The 18,163-nt window shown below is 40.4% G+C and overlaps 1 protein-coding gene and 1 long non-coding RNA gene across 5 annotated transcripts in view; one reads left to right on the forward strand and one right to left on the reverse strand.

Moving 5' to 3' along the window:
• Positions 1–15,172, forward strand: part of LOC124041795 (dipeptidyl aminopeptidase-like protein 6) — a 130,824-nt gene extending 115,652 nt beyond the window's left edge. For both annotated transcript variants that reach the window (XM_046359828.1, XM_046359829.1), the window contains exons 9-26: positions 3,985–4,139; positions 4,392–4,489; positions 4,644–4,770; positions 5,007–5,045; positions 5,221–5,328; positions 5,618–5,709; positions 5,899–5,946; positions 6,074–6,186; positions 8,147–8,194; positions 8,415–8,513; positions 10,795–10,864; positions 11,062–11,256; positions 12,185–12,239; positions 13,251–13,350; positions 13,483–13,541; positions 13,632–13,704; positions 13,816–13,889; positions 14,002–15,172. In XM_046359828.1, the coding sequence (XP_046215784.1) occupies positions 3,985–4,139; positions 4,392–4,489; positions 4,644–4,770; positions 5,007–5,045; positions 5,221–5,328; positions 5,618–5,709; positions 5,899–5,946; positions 6,074–6,186; positions 8,147–8,194; positions 8,415–8,513; positions 10,795–10,864; positions 11,062–11,256; positions 12,185–12,239; positions 13,251–13,350; positions 13,483–13,541; positions 13,632–13,704; positions 13,816–13,889; positions 14,002–14,151 (1,703 nt within the window). In that variant the 3' untranslated portion in view covers positions 14,152–15,172. The remainder of the gene's footprint in view (positions 1–3,984; positions 4,140–4,391; positions 4,490–4,643; positions 4,771–5,006; positions 5,046–5,220; positions 5,329–5,617; positions 5,710–5,898; positions 5,947–6,073; positions 6,187–8,146; positions 8,195–8,414; positions 8,514–10,794; positions 10,865–11,061; positions 11,257–12,184; positions 12,240–13,250; positions 13,351–13,482; positions 13,542–13,631; positions 13,705–13,815; positions 13,890–14,001) is intronic.
• LOC124041796 lies at positions 1,732–17,187 on the reverse strand. 3 transcript variants are annotated; one of them, XR_006839986.1, is made up of 4 exons: positions 16,916–17,187; positions 14,415–14,529; positions 13,977–14,102; positions 10,681–11,271 (listed from the first exon to the last, which is right to left on the reverse strand). It is a non-coding gene; the product is annotated as an uncharacterized LOC124041796 (long non-coding RNA). The 3 variants fall into 3 exon arrangements; XR_006839985.1 differs by lacking the exon at positions 10,681–11,271 and adding an exon at positions 1,732–2,495 and having other exon boundaries at positions 13,977–14,529; XR_006839984.1 differs by having other exon boundaries at positions 13,977–14,529.
• Positions 17,188–18,163: the final 976 nt, after the last annotated feature.

Here is an 18,163-nt window from a genome sequence, read left to right on the forward strand (position 1 = left end):
GTCCTCTTGCTGTTTCCATGACTACACTAAGACTGATATAAGTGAATTTCCTCACTGACCTCGGAACTCCTTCACCAAAGCCCTGCCAGTTTAGTTCCAGCAGTATTTCCTCCCATTGATTCTCTTTGAAGACCTTCAGTGGGTTAGCACACAGTCAGATAACTTATTCATCAGGGTTGGGGTCAATTCAGAATTTTGAAAGGAAATTGCATTCAAACCATACATTGTTATTGAATTTGAATTGGCCACACCCCACTGGAAGCAACATTTGAATTGAATTTGAATTGAAGTAGAATATAATTCAAGCAATTCAAACCAATTCAAATGAGACATGAAGCATGAAAATCTCATTCATTTGACAAGTGTTTTATCTTAACGATATGCCACTGTCACGTCTAGTCAAGGTGGGTGGAATCAGGCGCAAAGAGCAAATAGTGATAAGTAGTTTATTCTCCGGTGAACAAAAATAAACACGGACAACCCAAAATACAAACAGGGTGAAATTATCCAAAACAGGATAACAGACAAACCGGAGAATAAATAAACACAAAAACACAGACAGACGAAACGAAATGACAAAACAAAACAAACAATCTACATTATATACAGATACTAATTAACTAACACACAGGTGAAAACAATCACACAAAACCAACAGATACACGAAAAGGGATCGGTAGTGGCTAATAGGACGGTGACGACGACCGCCGAGCACCGCCTGAACGGGCAGGAGAGCCAACCTCGGCGGAAGTCGTGACAGCCACTTAATGCAAATAATACATATACCATTTCAAACATTAGCATGAATTTAACTAAAGACGCCCAACAGATTTTTTCTTCGTAATGAGATGTTAGATTGTTCCCTTCCATACGGTACTATTTGATCTAATGCAATCTGGGAAATGTATTTTATTATTATTATAGACAACCCACAACATGATCTTAGACTATTTCAATACCACTGTAATTATTTAAAATTGTTTTAGGATAATCCGATTTAAAAATGAAATGTTTCAAATGTATGCTACATGGTATTGGTAGCCATACATGTCAAAGTAAACTTTTCTATGGTGATGCGTAGATTAAATAAGCCATTTGAATATCATAGAATTTCATTGAATTCAACTATCCTTTAAAGATGGAATCCTTAATGGTGAAACAGCCACGTCCATTTGCAATATTACAACAACAAAGAAGTTGCTGCAAACAACGAACACTCGGTCTCCGACCGATCATCGCAAAATCTGAACACTACCAACAAAAGGAGCTGATCAAAAGCAGGGGAAGGGAGCTTAAAGGGACCAAATTCGGGCTCAATGACCAATTTCCAAGGGAGGTAAACGAATGTTGTATCATTATATGGAATTTTCTAAGCTGTTTTAAAGGCACAGTCAACTTAGTGTATGTAAACTTCTAACCACTGGAATTGTGATACAGTGAATAGTAAGTGAAATAATCTGTCTGTAAACAATTGTTGGAAAATGACTTGTGTCCTGCACAAAGTAGATGTCCTAACCGACTTGCCAAAACTATAGTTTGTTAACAAGACATTTGTGGAGTGGTTGAAAAAACAGTTTTAATGACTCCAACCTATGTAAACGTCCAACTTCAACTGTACATGTAATAGTGCCAGACATGCACACAAACATATACTGTTGGCATTGCTGTTATGATTTCAGTTGTCCTTGATGTCCCTTGTTTTCATTTTTTTATCTTTTTTTTGTTGCATTGTTGTTTGCTGTTTTCTTCTGTCTCTTTTGTTAATTATCTTGGTTGTTGGTGCATTGAGGGGGTTGGGGTTGGGGAATGGAATGGAATGAATTATATTTTTTACATACATTTTTTATGCACCTGTTTTTCCTCCATATTCAAATTCTGCTTTCTATGGGGTGTGGCTAATTCAGATTCAAATCAAATAATTTTATTGGAATTAAAGAGCAAATCACAATGCAATTCAGAATTGACCCCAACCCTGCTATTCATGCCCTGTAATTATCCATATGGTCTTTTATACAGCAGTCTTCTATGCAGCAATAGAAATGGTTGGATGTCTGCTGTCATACTGTACTGAAGATTGTGTTGTCCACTGTTCTTGAATGCCGTCAATGAGTTATTTCATAATCCGTATCTCATTCTTAGAGAGGGGATCGATGACTCAACATGGTTGTTCAATGTCCAATATACCCAATCACCACTCTCCCACACACAATCGCTGCATGCTGGTCTTCATCATCCCTCGTAGACCATCCTCATATTCTGTCAACTGAATCAGAGAACCCACAGCCAAGGTCTTTGGAGTTAGTCTGTCTCAGGGAATGGTTGCTGCCTGTTTGTACTATTTTTCTCATAGGAGGCCTTCCTGGGAGGTCTATGTTGCCACCTGGTGGGCATTGGTGGATTATATTAGACTTTGTCCATTCATTTCCATAATTACTTGTCTTGTCCTTTTCCTTACCTCTGTTTTCAAATGACCTTTTGACATGTGCTCTTCACATCTGCTGAATGATAAAGACATGACAAAGACATATGTTTACACACAACATAATCTCCTCCAGTTCAGTAAATGGGGGCCATAAATCAGATATTAGCCACAGCACATCTAATACATCAGCATCTGTACAACAGGTTGTGAAATGCTTACTTACTGTTCAAGAAATAGAGTTAAGAAAATATTTACTAAATAACCTTATTTAAAGTTATTAATTTACTAATAACTTTAAAAGTTTTTTAAAGTAACGATAAAATAACAATAACGAGGCTAAATACAGGGGGTACCGGTACCGAGTCAATGTGAGGGGGTCCAGGTTAGTCGAGGTAATTTGTACAGTACATGTAGGTATTTGTAAAGTGACTATGGGAGTACAGGAGGGGACTGAGAACGCTCCCTTGTGGGGCCCATGTGTTGAGGATCAGTGTGGATGAGATAATGTTGCCTACCTTCACCCCCTGGGAGTGAGCCATCAGTCCAGGACCTAGCTATTTAAGGGAGGAGTTCAGTCCCAGAGCCCTGAGCTTTGTTGTGAGCTTAGAGGACACTATAATATTGAATTCAGAGCTGTTGTCGATGAACAGCATTGACTACATATACAATGCCCTCCGAAATTATTGGGACAGTGAAGCATTTTAAAAATATTTTGGCTCTATACTCCAAAAGTTTGGATTTGAAATGAAACACTGACTATGAGGTTAAAGTGCAGACGGTCAGCTTTCATTTTGGGGTATTTTCATCCATATCGGGTGAACTGTTTAGAAATTACAACACGTTTTGTGGATAGTCCCAACATTTTAGGGCACCAAAAGTATTGTGACAAATTCATGTGTATTCAAGTAATAAAACGTGAACTATTTCGTTCCATATTCATAGCACACAATGACTATATCAAGCTTGTGACTCTACAAATTTGTTGGATGCATTTGCTGTTTGTTTTGGTTGTGTTTCAGATTATTTTGTGCCCAAAAGAAAAATGGTGAATAATGTATTGTGTCATTTTGGAGTCACTTTTATTTTAAATAAGAATATAATATGTTTTTAACACTTCCACATGAATGTGGATGCTACCATAATTACCGATAATCCACGATTCATTCTGGATTATCTGTGATCATGGTAGCATCCATATTCATGTACAAGTGTTTAGAAACATATTATTTACAATGAAAGTGACTCCAAACTGACACAATACATTATTTACCATTAATTTCTATTGGAGGGCACATTTCAGTTGAAGGCATTCAGTTGTACAACTGACTAGGTAACACCCTGTCCTTTATGGATGAAAATACCCTCAAATGAAAGCTGACAGTCTGCACTTTAACCTCATAGTCAGTGTTTAATTTCAAATCAAACCTTTGAAGTATAGAGTCAAAAGAAGAAAAAGTGCTTCACTGTCGCAATAATTACAGAGTGCCGATTGTCTTGAATGATAAATGGACATCGTTTGTGATACAGTAGTTAATTGTTTATGGGCGTGTATGCTGTTACAGAGGAGATACTGCAGACCCACATAGCCCATTGGTGGTCTCCTGACGGTCTCAGACTGGCCTATGCCACCATCAACGACACCCTGGTGCGCAAGATGGAGGTCCCCATCTTCACTGGCGCCCTGTATCCAACAGGGCTGGAGTGTCACTACCCTAAGGTACCGTAGGTCCTAGATACAGTCTCTTCAATATTCTCCGTCCTTTCTGCTCTACATCGCCTTGTCTTTTCTGGGTTAGTGGTTTTGAATGAGTACGTAGTGTTGTTGTGCAGAACGTTCAGAAAAGGGATCAACTCTTATCGAGTTGTATGGATCTGACAGTCGACTTCATGTAGACAGAAATGGTCAATAGATACTGTATAACCCACAGAATGATATGATCTCTGGCATAAGCTGTCTCTGCCCCTGCAGGCTGGGGAGGACAACCCTGTAGTACACCTGTCTGTGGTGAGTCTGAACGGACCCCTTCACACGGTGGAGATGAAGAAGCCAGACGACCCCAGGATAGGGTGAGGGTCTCACTGACTGACTGACACTGTGACACAAGGTTAAAGGTCATATTTACTACCCCGTAGGGAATAGCAGAGATGCAAACTCGTCACCTTTCAGGTAATCCTGAAGAGAAAGATTGTAAGTTGTAACACATTCCATTCTTTCTTTTAGAAGAGAATATTACATCACAATGGTAAAGTGGGCCACCAGCACCAAGCTGGCAGTCAACTGGCTGAACAGAGCTCAGAACAACTCCATACTGACACTGTGTGAGGCCACCACAGGAGTGTGCACCAAGGTGAAACACACGCCTGCACACACACACACACACACCGCCACCCTCTCTAACATTAAGCCCTACTTCTTTCTTGCCTCCTCAGTCACAATCCAAGTTGTCCTTACTTTCCGTCCTCTCCATTCAAATAAAATACTGCAGTATGTAACTTGAGAAAAAGCACGGTGGACCAGGCTGGGCACACAGAGGCCGGGATTCAATGCAGTATTCATTTTGTAACCGCCCTGTTATTTTTCCAGAAACACGAGGATGAAAGTGAGGGCTGGCTACACAGACAGGTAAGTGATAAGAACACTAAGAGCATAACATGTATCACAACACACGATCCAGTGAAATACATACATTACAGGAGGAGGGGGTAGGAAGGACAGAGGTGCAGTTTAACAGTTGAGCTGTCTCAATATACTCCCTCACTCACACACACCCACCTACTTCTTTCTCTTCCTGTTGCAGAACGAGGAGCCACTCTTCTCCCACGACGGATACAAGTTCTTCTTCACCAGAGCTATTCCTCAGGGTGGAAGGGGAAAGTTCTTCCATATCTCCATGTCCACCTCCCAAGTAAAACACCTCAGTCTGTTCTCTTCTCTTAAAATGTAGCCGCATTATAGTGCAGCGCACTGGACAGCCCACAATGCTCCTTTTAAAAGCATTTCCCCCGACGTCTGCGGAGAACGCACTCATGGTAAACGCGGCGCAAGGCAAGTTCAATGCGCTGCCCTATAATGCACCTTGGATTGAATCCCGGCCTCTGTGTGCCCAGCCTGGTCTGTATGAGCTGTTACAGATAACCAACTCTTCTATCCAGACTTGTAGTTGTCATGCAATGTGATGTATTGTTCCATTCCAGCCCAACACCAGCACAGACACTCTGCAGTCCCTGACATCAGGCGACTGGGACGTGACTCAGATACTGGCCTACAGCCAAGAAAGGCAGCTCATGTAAGCCTTTCCGACCCATACATTACAGCAACATGACCAAATAGTACCATTATGATTTCCAATTGAACATATGAGTTCCTATTGCTTATAGTTGATCAAATGTTACCAGGGGTATTTGACTTACCTTACCGTCTTGTTCAGGTAATGGTCATTAAACTCCAAACTGATCTTCATCACAATGTTTTACAGATACTTTTTGAGCACAGAGGATGATCCAAAACGACGACACCTCTACAGGTATAATTACATTTTGGGATTTAGCTCTCTAATGGTTATTCTATGTGAGATCACTATTTAGGGGTCTTTTTAAATCTAATAGCGTATAATGCTAATAGCGTGGTTTACTGTATCTATCCTGTGTCAGTGCGGACACCAATGGCCCATTTAATCGCTGCTGTCTGTCGTGTGAGTTCAAGTGTGGCTATGTGGATGGCTCCTTCAGCCACAACATGCAGTACTTCCTGCTCAACTGTAAAGGTGAGTGCTTCTATATATATATATATGCCATTTAGCAGACGCTTTTATCCAAAGCGACTTACAGTCATGTGTGCATACATTCTACGTATGGGTGGTCCCGGGGATCGAACCCACTACCCTGGCGTTACAAGCGCCATGCTCTACCAACTGAGCTACAGAAGGACCAGAAGGACTTCTGACTTTGAATCCTGAACACTAAGCAGCACTTAATGTTGTTAATGTTAATGTTGCACTTAACTGAATCAGTATATTTTTGTGATATACAAATACATTGAAGTCTTTCACTAGGCTGACAGGCTTTTAGTGGGTGTTTAGTGTCAGTGTAGATTTAAAAATCTACACGGACACTAAACATGCTCAGTCAAAATATTTTGCTGTGGCAAAAGGTTGTATTGAATGTGACAGCAGTCGGCACTAACCAGTGTTTGTATTTGCCAGTCAGACAACTCAAGCCCCTTGCCAAATGTGAATCGCCAGCCTGCACCCTAAAAAGTGTTCCTGCTGTGTATCAAACTACAGTAGTTGGCATAGAGCCCTATTTCCTGCCCTGCTTCCTGTGTGTCAGACAGGGTCTATCTATAGAATGAGAGTAGGGCCCATGGCCTTGTTTAAGTCTGTGTTCTCATTTCCTCTGAGAATATTCATCATCCTTATTTCTCCTACTAGTGCGGTTGCCATGACAGCTGATTTGTTTAGACGGCCGGCTCCAGAGAGGAAAAAGAGCAACCGTATTTCGTTAATTAGCTCTTGTGAGAGGAGACCAGCCCTGGTCTAACTGTCTGGAGTAATAATAACAGCCGGGTATTCATTCAGCTGCTCCCCAAGGTGCTACAGACAGACAGTGGCTTCTCAGTAATGACACATGGCTGGCTGAGAGGTGTTATTTCTAGACTTGCATTACTAAAGATGGTAAGAGAAACAGAGTGCTCATTCCACCAATTCAGTGCCTTTTGAGAAATGTAAATGTATTTTTTAATTAAAAAAAATATTTATAAAACATTCTGTTATAAAGAGCACATGTTCAACTTCATAAAAAGAGTTTTCCAATCTCAACAGGTTAAATAAAAATTACAACAGTAAGTGCCTAAGTGTCAAATAAAGTGTCTGGGTTGACTGTGTCTGGGTTGACTGTGTCTGGGTTGACTGTAACTGGGTTGACTGTAACAGGGTTGACAATTTCATCTAAAATCAGCCATAAATCCCCTTGTGACAGGGGGAATGGAAGCTTGTTATGTGTAACAGGGAGTGGCAATTAAAGCTTCTTTAAAACATTAATTGTTCAAACATTTGTAGCCTGTCTATCTGTGCTCGACTCGCTCAGTTTTCTACCACAAACACCAGAAAATGGCCAAAAAGAGTAGAACCAGTTAACCAGCATTTACACTATGATTAGACTATTAGATGTTTAATGTTTCTTTAAAAAAACATATTTAAACTAGAGTTCAGTTCATGTAACAGGGTTGACCTTATAATGAGGAACATAATTAAAATAATCACTAATCACATTAAATAAATATGAATCTTCAGAATTGACATCTTGGAGAAATATTGAGGTTAAGTGGGATAAAGTCTTCTTAGAAGTAAGAGAGGGTGCACAGGGGCTGCATTTTAGGCAGTTCAGCAAGTCTTTAATCATATTTTAAAAAATCTGATTTTTAAAATTCTCCATGGGGTCTTTATTAAAGGACATTTCATTTAACAGGCTTTTAGATGCAATATTGTGGCACAATTTCTTCTTAGAATACCAAATGGACACAAAACGTACCTTCGTGGAATAAACCAGAGGCATTTTTGAATGAGCTCTGATTTGAAGTGAAATGCTACAGAAAAAAGGATTTGAGTGTTTTGTTTGCTTCTCCATTTGAGGCCATTCATCTGAAACTTAAAATGCTTCATCCTATAATAACCGACAACCTCCACCCCTTTATCTCTCTCCCTCTCCACATCTATCCCTATCCAGGCCCTGATGTACCCAGTGTTGCCATCTACAGTACCAAAGACATACAGAGTGAGTGTCATGAGGCCTGAAGCTGGCCTGTACCATAAAGAGCACTGAAGCTGAGTGGCCTGTACCATAAAGAGCACTGAAGCTGAGGGGCCTTTTATTCAGCATAGTGTCTTTTATATCACACATCATTCAATGGGAAATGTGTTAGATGCTTCATGAAGCTGCCACTCAAACAGTACTGAAAGTGAACAATATGACTGTTTCTTCCATGTCACTGCAGAGGTCCTGGACCTGGAGACTAACGAAGGAGTGAATAACACGTACCACAGCATGCAGATGCCCAAAGTGGAGTACGAGACCATCACCATAGACGATTACAGTAGGTATCATGCCTTGCATGAATCTGCTGGTAGTGGTAGCTAATCAACTAGGTTCAATGTTAGCTAGCTAATATTAGGCTCTAACTAGCAAAGCAAACAGCTCTGAGATACGAATAATAACATCATACACGCAATGTTATCTAGCGAGCCAGCCAGCTAACCTCAGCTAGCTAGCTAACAGTACACATTAGCTTGAAACGAAAGCACTTTCTGTCAAAATTAGAAACGTGTAATATCTGAACATTTTGCTAGTTAGACTATCTTACCCGTATACATCATCATGCATGATGGACACGTGTCCATGTCACGGATGCCATGCCATGGTTGCTCTTAGTTTTAAGGAGAGAGGTGTTTTCTCCATCTCTTTAGCTATCAACACTTATGCAGCTCCACTACACAATACATTTTTAAAAAGCTGCATTTAACAGGATTACCAACACATACTGACCAGCTCAAATAGACAGAAGCCTCTATATAGCAGACCAATCTGAACTCTTCTCTCGGCATGTCCAGCCCACTCATTATCTCAGCCAATCATGGTTAGTGGGAAGGTGGCTTAACCAACTAGGTTCACAATTTAACCATTTTTTCATGTTTACAGATATTTAAGGCACATGAAAGTTCACATGTTCCAGAAGGCATTTCTGCCAAAAAATGCATTTTGAAAAAAAAGGTTTCTGTTCAAATGGCTCTCCTGTGAAGTGGTGATCCGCGACATACGCCTAGTTTCCTGAAACGAGTCACACATATATTTTGATATGTTTAACCGTTTTTTGGTTACTACATGATTACATATGTGTTATTTCATAGTTGTGATGTCTTCACTATTATTCAACCATGTAGAAAATATTAAAAATATTATCCAAACTTTTGATTGGTACTGTATAAAACACAGGATAATCACATTTTTGACTGCACTGGGCCTTTAAGAAGAACAACATGCACAAATTATTCACTAAATACCGTAAACCTCAACTAAATCTTGTAATAAATCATGTGGAAATTGAGCAAGTTGAGGTGACTAAACTGCTTGGAGTTACCCTGGATTGTAAACTGTCATGGTCAAAACATATTGATGCAACAGTAGCTAAGATCGGGAGAAGACTGTACATGATAAGGCGCTGCTCTACCTTATTGACATCACTGTCAACAAGGCAGATCCTACAGGCCTTAGTTTTGTCGCACCTGGACTACTGTTCTGTCGCGTGGTCAGGTGCCACTGTCACGTTTTATCAAGGTGGGTGGAATCAGGCGCAGAGAGCAGGTTTCAGATATTTGACAGTTTATTCTCCGGCGCACAAAAAACACGGTCAACCCAACACACAGGGTGAATAATCCAACACAGGATCAAAAATAGACCGGAGAATAAAACGCAAGCACTACACCAAATGACATGAATACAAAATCAATCCCGCACAAAACAAAGGCGGGACAACCTACTACATATAAGGACGTTAATTAAACTAAAATACACACAGGTGAAACTAATAAGACAAAACCAATAGACAAACGAAAAAGGGATCGGTAGTGGCTAGTAGGACGGTGACGACGACCGCCGAGCACCGCCCGAACAGGCAGGAGAGCCAACTTCGGCGGAAGTCGTGACAGCCACCAAAAAGGACTTAGGAAAATTGCAATTGGTTCAGAAAAGGGCAGCACGGCTGGCCCTTGGATGTACACAGAGAGCTAATATTAATAATATGCATGTCAATCTCTCCTGGCTCAAAGTGGAGGAGAGATGAACTTAATCACTGCTTTTATTTATGAGTGGTGTTGACGTAGAATGCACCAAGCTGTCAGTTTGAACTACTGGCACACAGATCGGACAAACATGCATACGCCACAAGACATGCCACAAGAGGTCTCTTCACAGTCCCCAAGCCCAGAACAGACTATGGAAGGCGCACAGTACTACATACAGCCATGGCTACATGGAACTCTATTCCATATCAAGTAACTCATGCAAGCAGTAAAACCAGATTAAACAAACCCTATGGAACAGTGGGGACTGTGAATCAACACAAACATAGGCACAGACACATCTATACACACACACACACAATAACATACGTACACATGGATTTTGTACTGTATATACAGTACATGTGGTTGTGGTGGAGTAGGGGCCTGAGGGCACACAGTCTGTGAATGTATTGTAATGTTTTTTAAAATTGTATAACTGCCTTCATTTTGCTGGACCCCAGGAAGAGTAGCTGCTGCCTTGGCAACAGCTAATGGGGATCCATAATACATTCAAATACACGGTCTTGTTTCTTGCAGCTCTGACAATGCAGATCCTGAAGCCAGCTGGTTTCATAGACACAGCTCACTACCCCCTACTACTACTAGTGTAAGTATGGCAATAACTACCCACACACACGTTTTTCTAGATATAAACATAATATCTATGAATCACACCACCCCCAGTAGGGGATTACATTAGGAATTATAGCACATTCCGTTTTGACATTGGACTCATGACTTTGGACCCTGTCACAGAGAGCTATAATGGGGTCATTGGTTCAGCCTGTCATCTGTTTCCATCAGAGACGGAACACCTGGCGGACAGATGGTGACAGAGCAGTTCCGTGTGGACTGGGCCACGGTGCTGGTGAGCAGTTACAGCACCATTGTGATCCGCTTCGATGGCCACGGGTCCGGGTTCCAGGGCACCAAGCTCCTCCACCACATTAGGAGGAAACTGGGTGTGATCGAGGAGAGGGACCAGATGGAGGCCCTCAGGTGAGAGACAGACACCTGGACAGTAGAATCTTCCTTGAGAGTTCAAATCAATGGTCCTACTTTATGATAATATACTAATACCATGTTACGTCTTACAGTATTTATACTGAACAAAAATATAAACACAACATGTAAAGTGTTGTTGGTCCCATGTTTCATGACCTGAAATAAAAGATCACAGAAATCTATTCTCTCAAATTCTGTGCACAAATGTGTTTACATCCCTGTCGGTGAGCATTTCTCCTTTGCCAATAATCCAGCCACCTGACAGGTGTGGCATATCAAGATGCTCATTAAATAGCATGATCATTACACAAATGCACCTTGTGCTGGGGACAATAAAAGGCCATTCTAAAATGTGCCGTTTTGTCACACAACACAATAGCATAGATGTCTCAAGTTGAGGGAGCGTGCAATTGGTATGCTGACATAAGGAATGTCCACCGGAGTTGTTGCCAGATAATTTAATGTTAATTTCTCTACCATAAGCCTCCAATGTCATTTTTGAGAATTTGGCAGTACGCCCAACTGGCCTCACAACCACAGACCACATGTAAACATGCCAGCCCAGGATCTCCACATCCGGCTTTTTCACCTGCGGAATTGTCTGAGGGGAGGGGGGTTATTTCTGTCTGTAATAAAATAGTATTTCTGTCTGTAATAAAGCACCTTTGTAGGGAAAAACGTATTCTGATTGGCTGGGTCTGGCTCCCAAGTGGGTGGGCTGTAACTCAGTAAAACATATTCAATTGTTGCATGTTGCATTTATATTTTTGTTCAGTATATATGCAGGTACAGTTGAATTATAGTGGGAAAACATTATGATGTTTTTTGTTTCAGGACGTTCGTTACTGTGTTTGTTGGAAATGTAATACCTATTTTGACCTTCCAACCAAAGCATTGATTGTTTTTTTCTTCTTTCTTCCAGACTGATATCCAAAGAAATGTACATCGACAAAAGTCGAATGGGAGTATATGGAAAGGTAAGGACAATCAATGCTTGAAGAAAACAAGCTTAGCTACTTATTTAAAAAAAAAACGTAATTGGGTTCCCTTTACTTCCCTTCTTGTCAATTCTTGTACTGTATTTGAGCTGAAGAAAGAGTAGCTCGGTTGGTAGAGCATGGTGCTTGTCACGCCAGGGTGGTGGGTTCGATTTGCATACAAGCATCTTACACATCTGGACATCATGTTCATGTTCATGACATCATGTTGCACCACAGACTGTCCAGGAGTTGGCAGATGCTTTAGTCCAGGTCTGGGAGGAGATCCCTCAGGAGACCATCTGCCACCTTATCAGGAGCATGCCCAGGCATTGTAGGGAGGTCATACAGGCACGTGGAGGCCGCACACACTACTGAGCCCCATTTTGATCAGCCTGTAGTGTGGTTTTCCACTTTAATTTTGAGTGTGACTCCAAATCCAGACCTCCATGGGTTGATAAATTTGATTTCCATTGATAATTTTTGTATGATTTTGTTGTCAGCACATTCAACTATGTAAAGAAAAAACTATTTAATAAGAATATTTCATTCATTCAGATCTAGGATGTGTTATTGTAGTGTTCCCTTTATTTTTTTGAGCAGTGTATATTCAGAGTGGACAAGGGCTTTCACTCCATCTGGAAAATAGAGCAGAAGCTCACCCTCTCACATCTAGGGGGGGGGGGTACATGCCAAATGGCACTCTATTGTAGTGGCCTACTTTTAACCAGAAGTAATGCACTGTAAAAGGAAGTGTGCCATTTGAGACACACTACTACTACACTACGGTCCAGCAACAACACAGAGCGGACAACATAAACAATTCAATAGGTTTCAGTTTGGCACTCAGTCCTCCTTTGTCTATAGAAAGTTTGAGTGTGTATGCAGTTTGTACTGGGAAGAAACTACCTTTGGAGTGGTGTATCTGGAGTCTCTAGCCTTGATATGTCATCAATGTCTTTCTGTACTGTCGGTTCAGTAAACTTGATACTGTAACATATCTATCCATAGGTTTACGGAGGGTATTTGGCCACAATGCTTTTAAGTTCTGATGACTCCCTGCTTAAATGTGGAGCCGCCGTCTCGCCCATCACAGATTTTGAGTTATACGGTATAACGTGATTATTTTCTTTAGCAACACAATTTCTTACTGCACAAATGATTTATCCCCACAAACTATAAATTGTTCTATGAACAGTGCCTTATAACATGATATTATGTCTGTTATTTCTTTATTCTCCAGCTTCAGCATTTTCAGAGAGGTACCTTGGATCACCAAAGACAGACTCTCGAATTTACTCGGTAAAGACAACAGTTCACACACTGTATTTACACTAGTCAGTCAATGTGTAAGATGCTATGTATTTCATGGTGACATTCTCTTTCCTTTAGATGGCCAGTTTAGCACATCGGGCAGGTCGTCTCATGGACAGGAAGTACATGATTATCCATCCAACCGCTGATGGTACAGTCATTACTTTAAACACTATCAATACATTAGCCTGATTGTTGTTGAAGTACTGTGACTGAATATAAACATCTTGCACATCCTGTTACCTGCTCTCCCACCCTACAGAGAAAGTTCATTTCCAGCACTCTGCAAAATTCATAAACCATTTAATCAACGAGAAGGCAAATTACTCTTTACAGGTAGGCTTGACAGTTTAGCTTTACGACATGTTTAGGACATTCCAATGAAGGCGTAATGAGCAGGGTGTCAAATATTGTATTACCTACATTATTTTCTGTTTTTGTAATGTAGATCTACCCAGACGAGGGACACTTCCTGCATAGCGATGGCACTCGGCAACACCTGAGCCAATCACTGGTCAACTTCTTTGAGGAGTGTTTCCGACTGCCGGACTTACCGAGCGACGAAGAGAAGGACAAGAAAGATGAGGGCGATGGTTAAACCAGCTGACACATGGTTAACGCTCTAGCCAGTTACTACAGCACAATATGCAACAAATCTTTCTCCACTCATTACCCCCACCCATAGCCTGGTTCCAGATCTGTTTGTGCCGTCTTGCCAACTCAGCTGGTCAGCTAATGATCATTTAGAGCTTGCATTGGTGAAACAGATCTAGGATCAGGCCAACCTACTCCATCCTCTGTATAATGCGGGCTTCTCTTTAGGGCACAGTACCTGCATGTACCAATAATCTCACACCTCACCCTTTTCCTCTTCCTCATCACTTCTGGTTGGCTGACAACTGGACTGGCCAGCAGACATCAAATTGTGCTGCTGTTTTTATCCTCTTTGATGTAATGGCAAAATGTAGATTTTCTCCTAAATAGAAATACTCAAAGGTAACTACTATTCATGAGGAATTACATAATTCTGACATGCAAAAATGTGGTATATTTGAAAAGATGACATCTGGGAGATGATCAGAAGATATGAGTTACATAGTTCAGAATACACAAGATCATAGCACACACAAAATCATTTTTATTTTATTTTGAAAGTAATCTTTCATTGACAAGCTATAGGTGAATTATTGATGCCAAGAGCTGGAAACACATATGATGGCTTCCACAACATGTGAACAATATCAGGAAAAAAATGGGATTGATAGACCTAACAACTAGAAATGGAATTGATAGACCTAACAACTAGAAATGGGATTGATTGACCTAACTAGAAATGGGATTGATAGACCTAACAACTATAAATGGGATTGATAGACCTAACAACTGGGATTGATTGACCTAACAACTATAAATGGGATTGATAGACCTAACAACTATAAATGGGATTGATTGACCTAACAACTATAAATGGGATTGATTGACCTAACAACTATAAATGGGATTGATAGACCTAACAACTATAAATGGGATTGATAGACCTAACAACTATAAATGGGATTGATAGACCTAACAACTATAAATGGGATTGATAGACCTAACAACTATAAATGGGATTGATAGACCTAACAACTATAAATGGGATTGATAGACCTAACAACTATAAATGGGATTGATAGACCTAACAAAATGGGATTGATAGACTAACAACTAGAAATGGGATTGATAGACCTAACAACTAGAAATGGGATTGATAGACCTAACAACTAGAAATGGGATTGATAGACCTAACAACTAGAAATGGGATTGATAGACCTAACAACTAGAAATGGGATTGATAGACCTAACAACTAGAAATGGGATTGATAGACCTAACAACTAGAAATGGGATTGATAGACCTAACAACTAGAAATGGGATTGATAGACCTAACAACTAGAAATGGGATTGATAGACCTAACAACTAGAAATGGGATTGATAGACCTAACAACTAGAAATGGGATTGATAGACCTAACAACTAGAAATGGGATTGATAGACCTAACAACTAGAAATGGGATTGATAGACCTAACAACTAGAAATGGGATTGATAGACCTAACAACTAGAAATGGGATTGATAGACCTAACAACTAGAAATGGGATTGATAGACCTAACAACTAGAAATGGGATTGATAGACCTAACAACTAGAAATGGGATTGATAGACCTAACAACTAGAAATGGGATTGATAGACCTAAACAACTAGAAATGGGATTGATAGACCTAACAACTAGAAATGGGATTGATAGACCTAACAACTAGAAATGGGATTGATAGACCTAAACAACTAGAAATGGGATTGATAGACCTAACAACTAGAAATGGGATTGATAGACCTAACAACTAGAAATGGGATTGATAGACCTAAACAACTAGAAATGGGATTGATAGACCTAACAATTAGAAATGGGATTGATAGACCTAACAACTAGAAATGGGATTGATAGACCTAACAATTAGAAATGGGATTGATAGACCTAACAATTAGAAATGGGATGGATAGACCTAACAACTAGAAATGGGATTGATAGACCTAACAACTAGAAATGGGATTGATAGACCTAACAATTAGAAATGGGATGGATAGACCTAACAACTAGAAATGGGATTGATAGACCTAACAATTAGAAATGGGATTGATAGACCTAACAACTAGAAATGGGATTGATAGACCTAACAATTAGAAATGGGATTGATAGACCTAACAACTAGAAATGGGATTGATAGACCTAACAATTAGAAATGGGATTGATCGACCTAAACAATTAGAAATGGGATTGATAGACCTAACAACTAGAAATGGCAGATGTTTTAGTAAGTGTCAGATGTGGTCACAGAACGTTTCCAAGGGTCCCTAATCCTCTCCAAAGTGGCATATGTCTGTAAATTAGATAATTCCAGTGCTATTACATATTTGGAATCCTTTAATGAGATTTGTTCAGTATAAAACACAATTTCTACCATATCAACCTCACTCAAACATTCTGATGGTGTTATTCAAGTGTCCTTTCAACCTCTCCAGTGTCCAAATGTGGTAATTGCACTGTTTTTGCACACTGGATGTGCCCAAAAGTTAATGTTCACTATAAAAACGAAATGTCTACCACACCAACCTCTCTCAAACATTGTGGTGGTGTCGGGGGACAGACATGGGATATCCAATGTGTTTCATCATATTATCCATGCGCAAATATAGTGACTTGATGTTGCCATTATGTCATCAGATACATTTGGCAATAGGCTAGATTTGTTCCTACCAACCTAGAGATTAATGTCATACCCCCATTTAGCTAAAGCTCAAACACAGACCCAATCGAAGTTTACCTTTGCTGTTTGGTGAAAACGTTGTGTAAAATCAACGGGGGTGGTGATCAATAACTGTAGGTCACATGCAGACTAATAAAACATCCTCATGATATGTGGTATCCTGGTTTACGGTGTGAATCAACGTAATCCATGTTGATTTCGTTTATGCCTCACAAGGCTACCCGGAAGGTAGGTAGCAGACATCTTGAAACGAGGTCATCGGCTCGGCCTGCCCTTATGTCCATATATGGCAGTAACTCACCAAAGCTTCTAAGGCACAGATCAACAGCAGACACCCTGCTTTTGCAAATAGGGGCTACCGTTCTCATACCAGACTGAACTGAAAAATGAAATAGGGTCCCCAAATAATGGGTACTTGACATGTAAGAGGTTAACACCGGAATCACGGAACAATCAGAAACGTTCTGGTGGTTGGTGAATTATGTAATTTGACGATGGTACCAAAAACAGGTACCACCCCTGTCGTCCATATTTACTGCATTGGAATTGATTAGCCATAACATTCGTAGGGGAACTTTTGTGCTAAAGACGTGTGTGGGGGAGAGGAGATGCAACTCACAGGCGGTGTTGACTCTGGTAAAAAAAAACAACTCGTAGCAGTGCTCTAAGTTCTTTTTCTGGACCAAATAAACTGATCACTGAGAGACCAGTAAACCCACCTGTGGATATCAGATGCTGTAGTGAACCACCCCAGCGGCATCCGTGTAGGGATGCAGCACAAAATATCCCATATTCCCTTCCCAAATATCATGGCTAATCAATTCCAATGCAGCACAGATGGAGGGAACATACAGTAGCTACCCATTGTTGGTACCATCATTATAAATGACAATTCACCAACAACTTTCCGAGGATTGTATCCATGATACTAAAACAGCAGTAGCATTTATTTCTCTTAATTGGGGTTCGTAATGTTCAGTATGGCTTTGAATTGATGTACGGTGGACATCCTTTCCAAATGAGGACACAATGTTTGATAAAAACTATTGACCTCTTTTGGGATTATTACATTCAGTAGGGCATTTATTTTCATTTGGAATGTAGCTCTCGTGTTGTGTTAGTCACTGTACTGTGCCTTACTACTAGGGGTTAACCAAGGTATTCATGTCAGGGACTATAAACCCTTCAATGGAAACATAACTTTTCATTTAAGAAAGATTGGTCAAAACCAGCCCTCAGTTGTCCTTCCGCCAACAACTGCAGGCACATGTGGAGCTCTATAGTTATATATAAACAAATATTGTA

The sequence above is a fragment of the Oncorhynchus gorbuscha genome, linkage group LG08 (genome assembly GCF_021184085.1).
Source record: "Oncorhynchus gorbuscha isolate QuinsamMale2020 ecotype Even-year linkage group LG08, OgorEven_v1.0, whole genome shotgun sequence".
NCBI classification, from domain to species: Eukaryota; Metazoa; Chordata; class Actinopteri; order Salmoniformes; family Salmonidae; genus Oncorhynchus; species Oncorhynchus gorbuscha.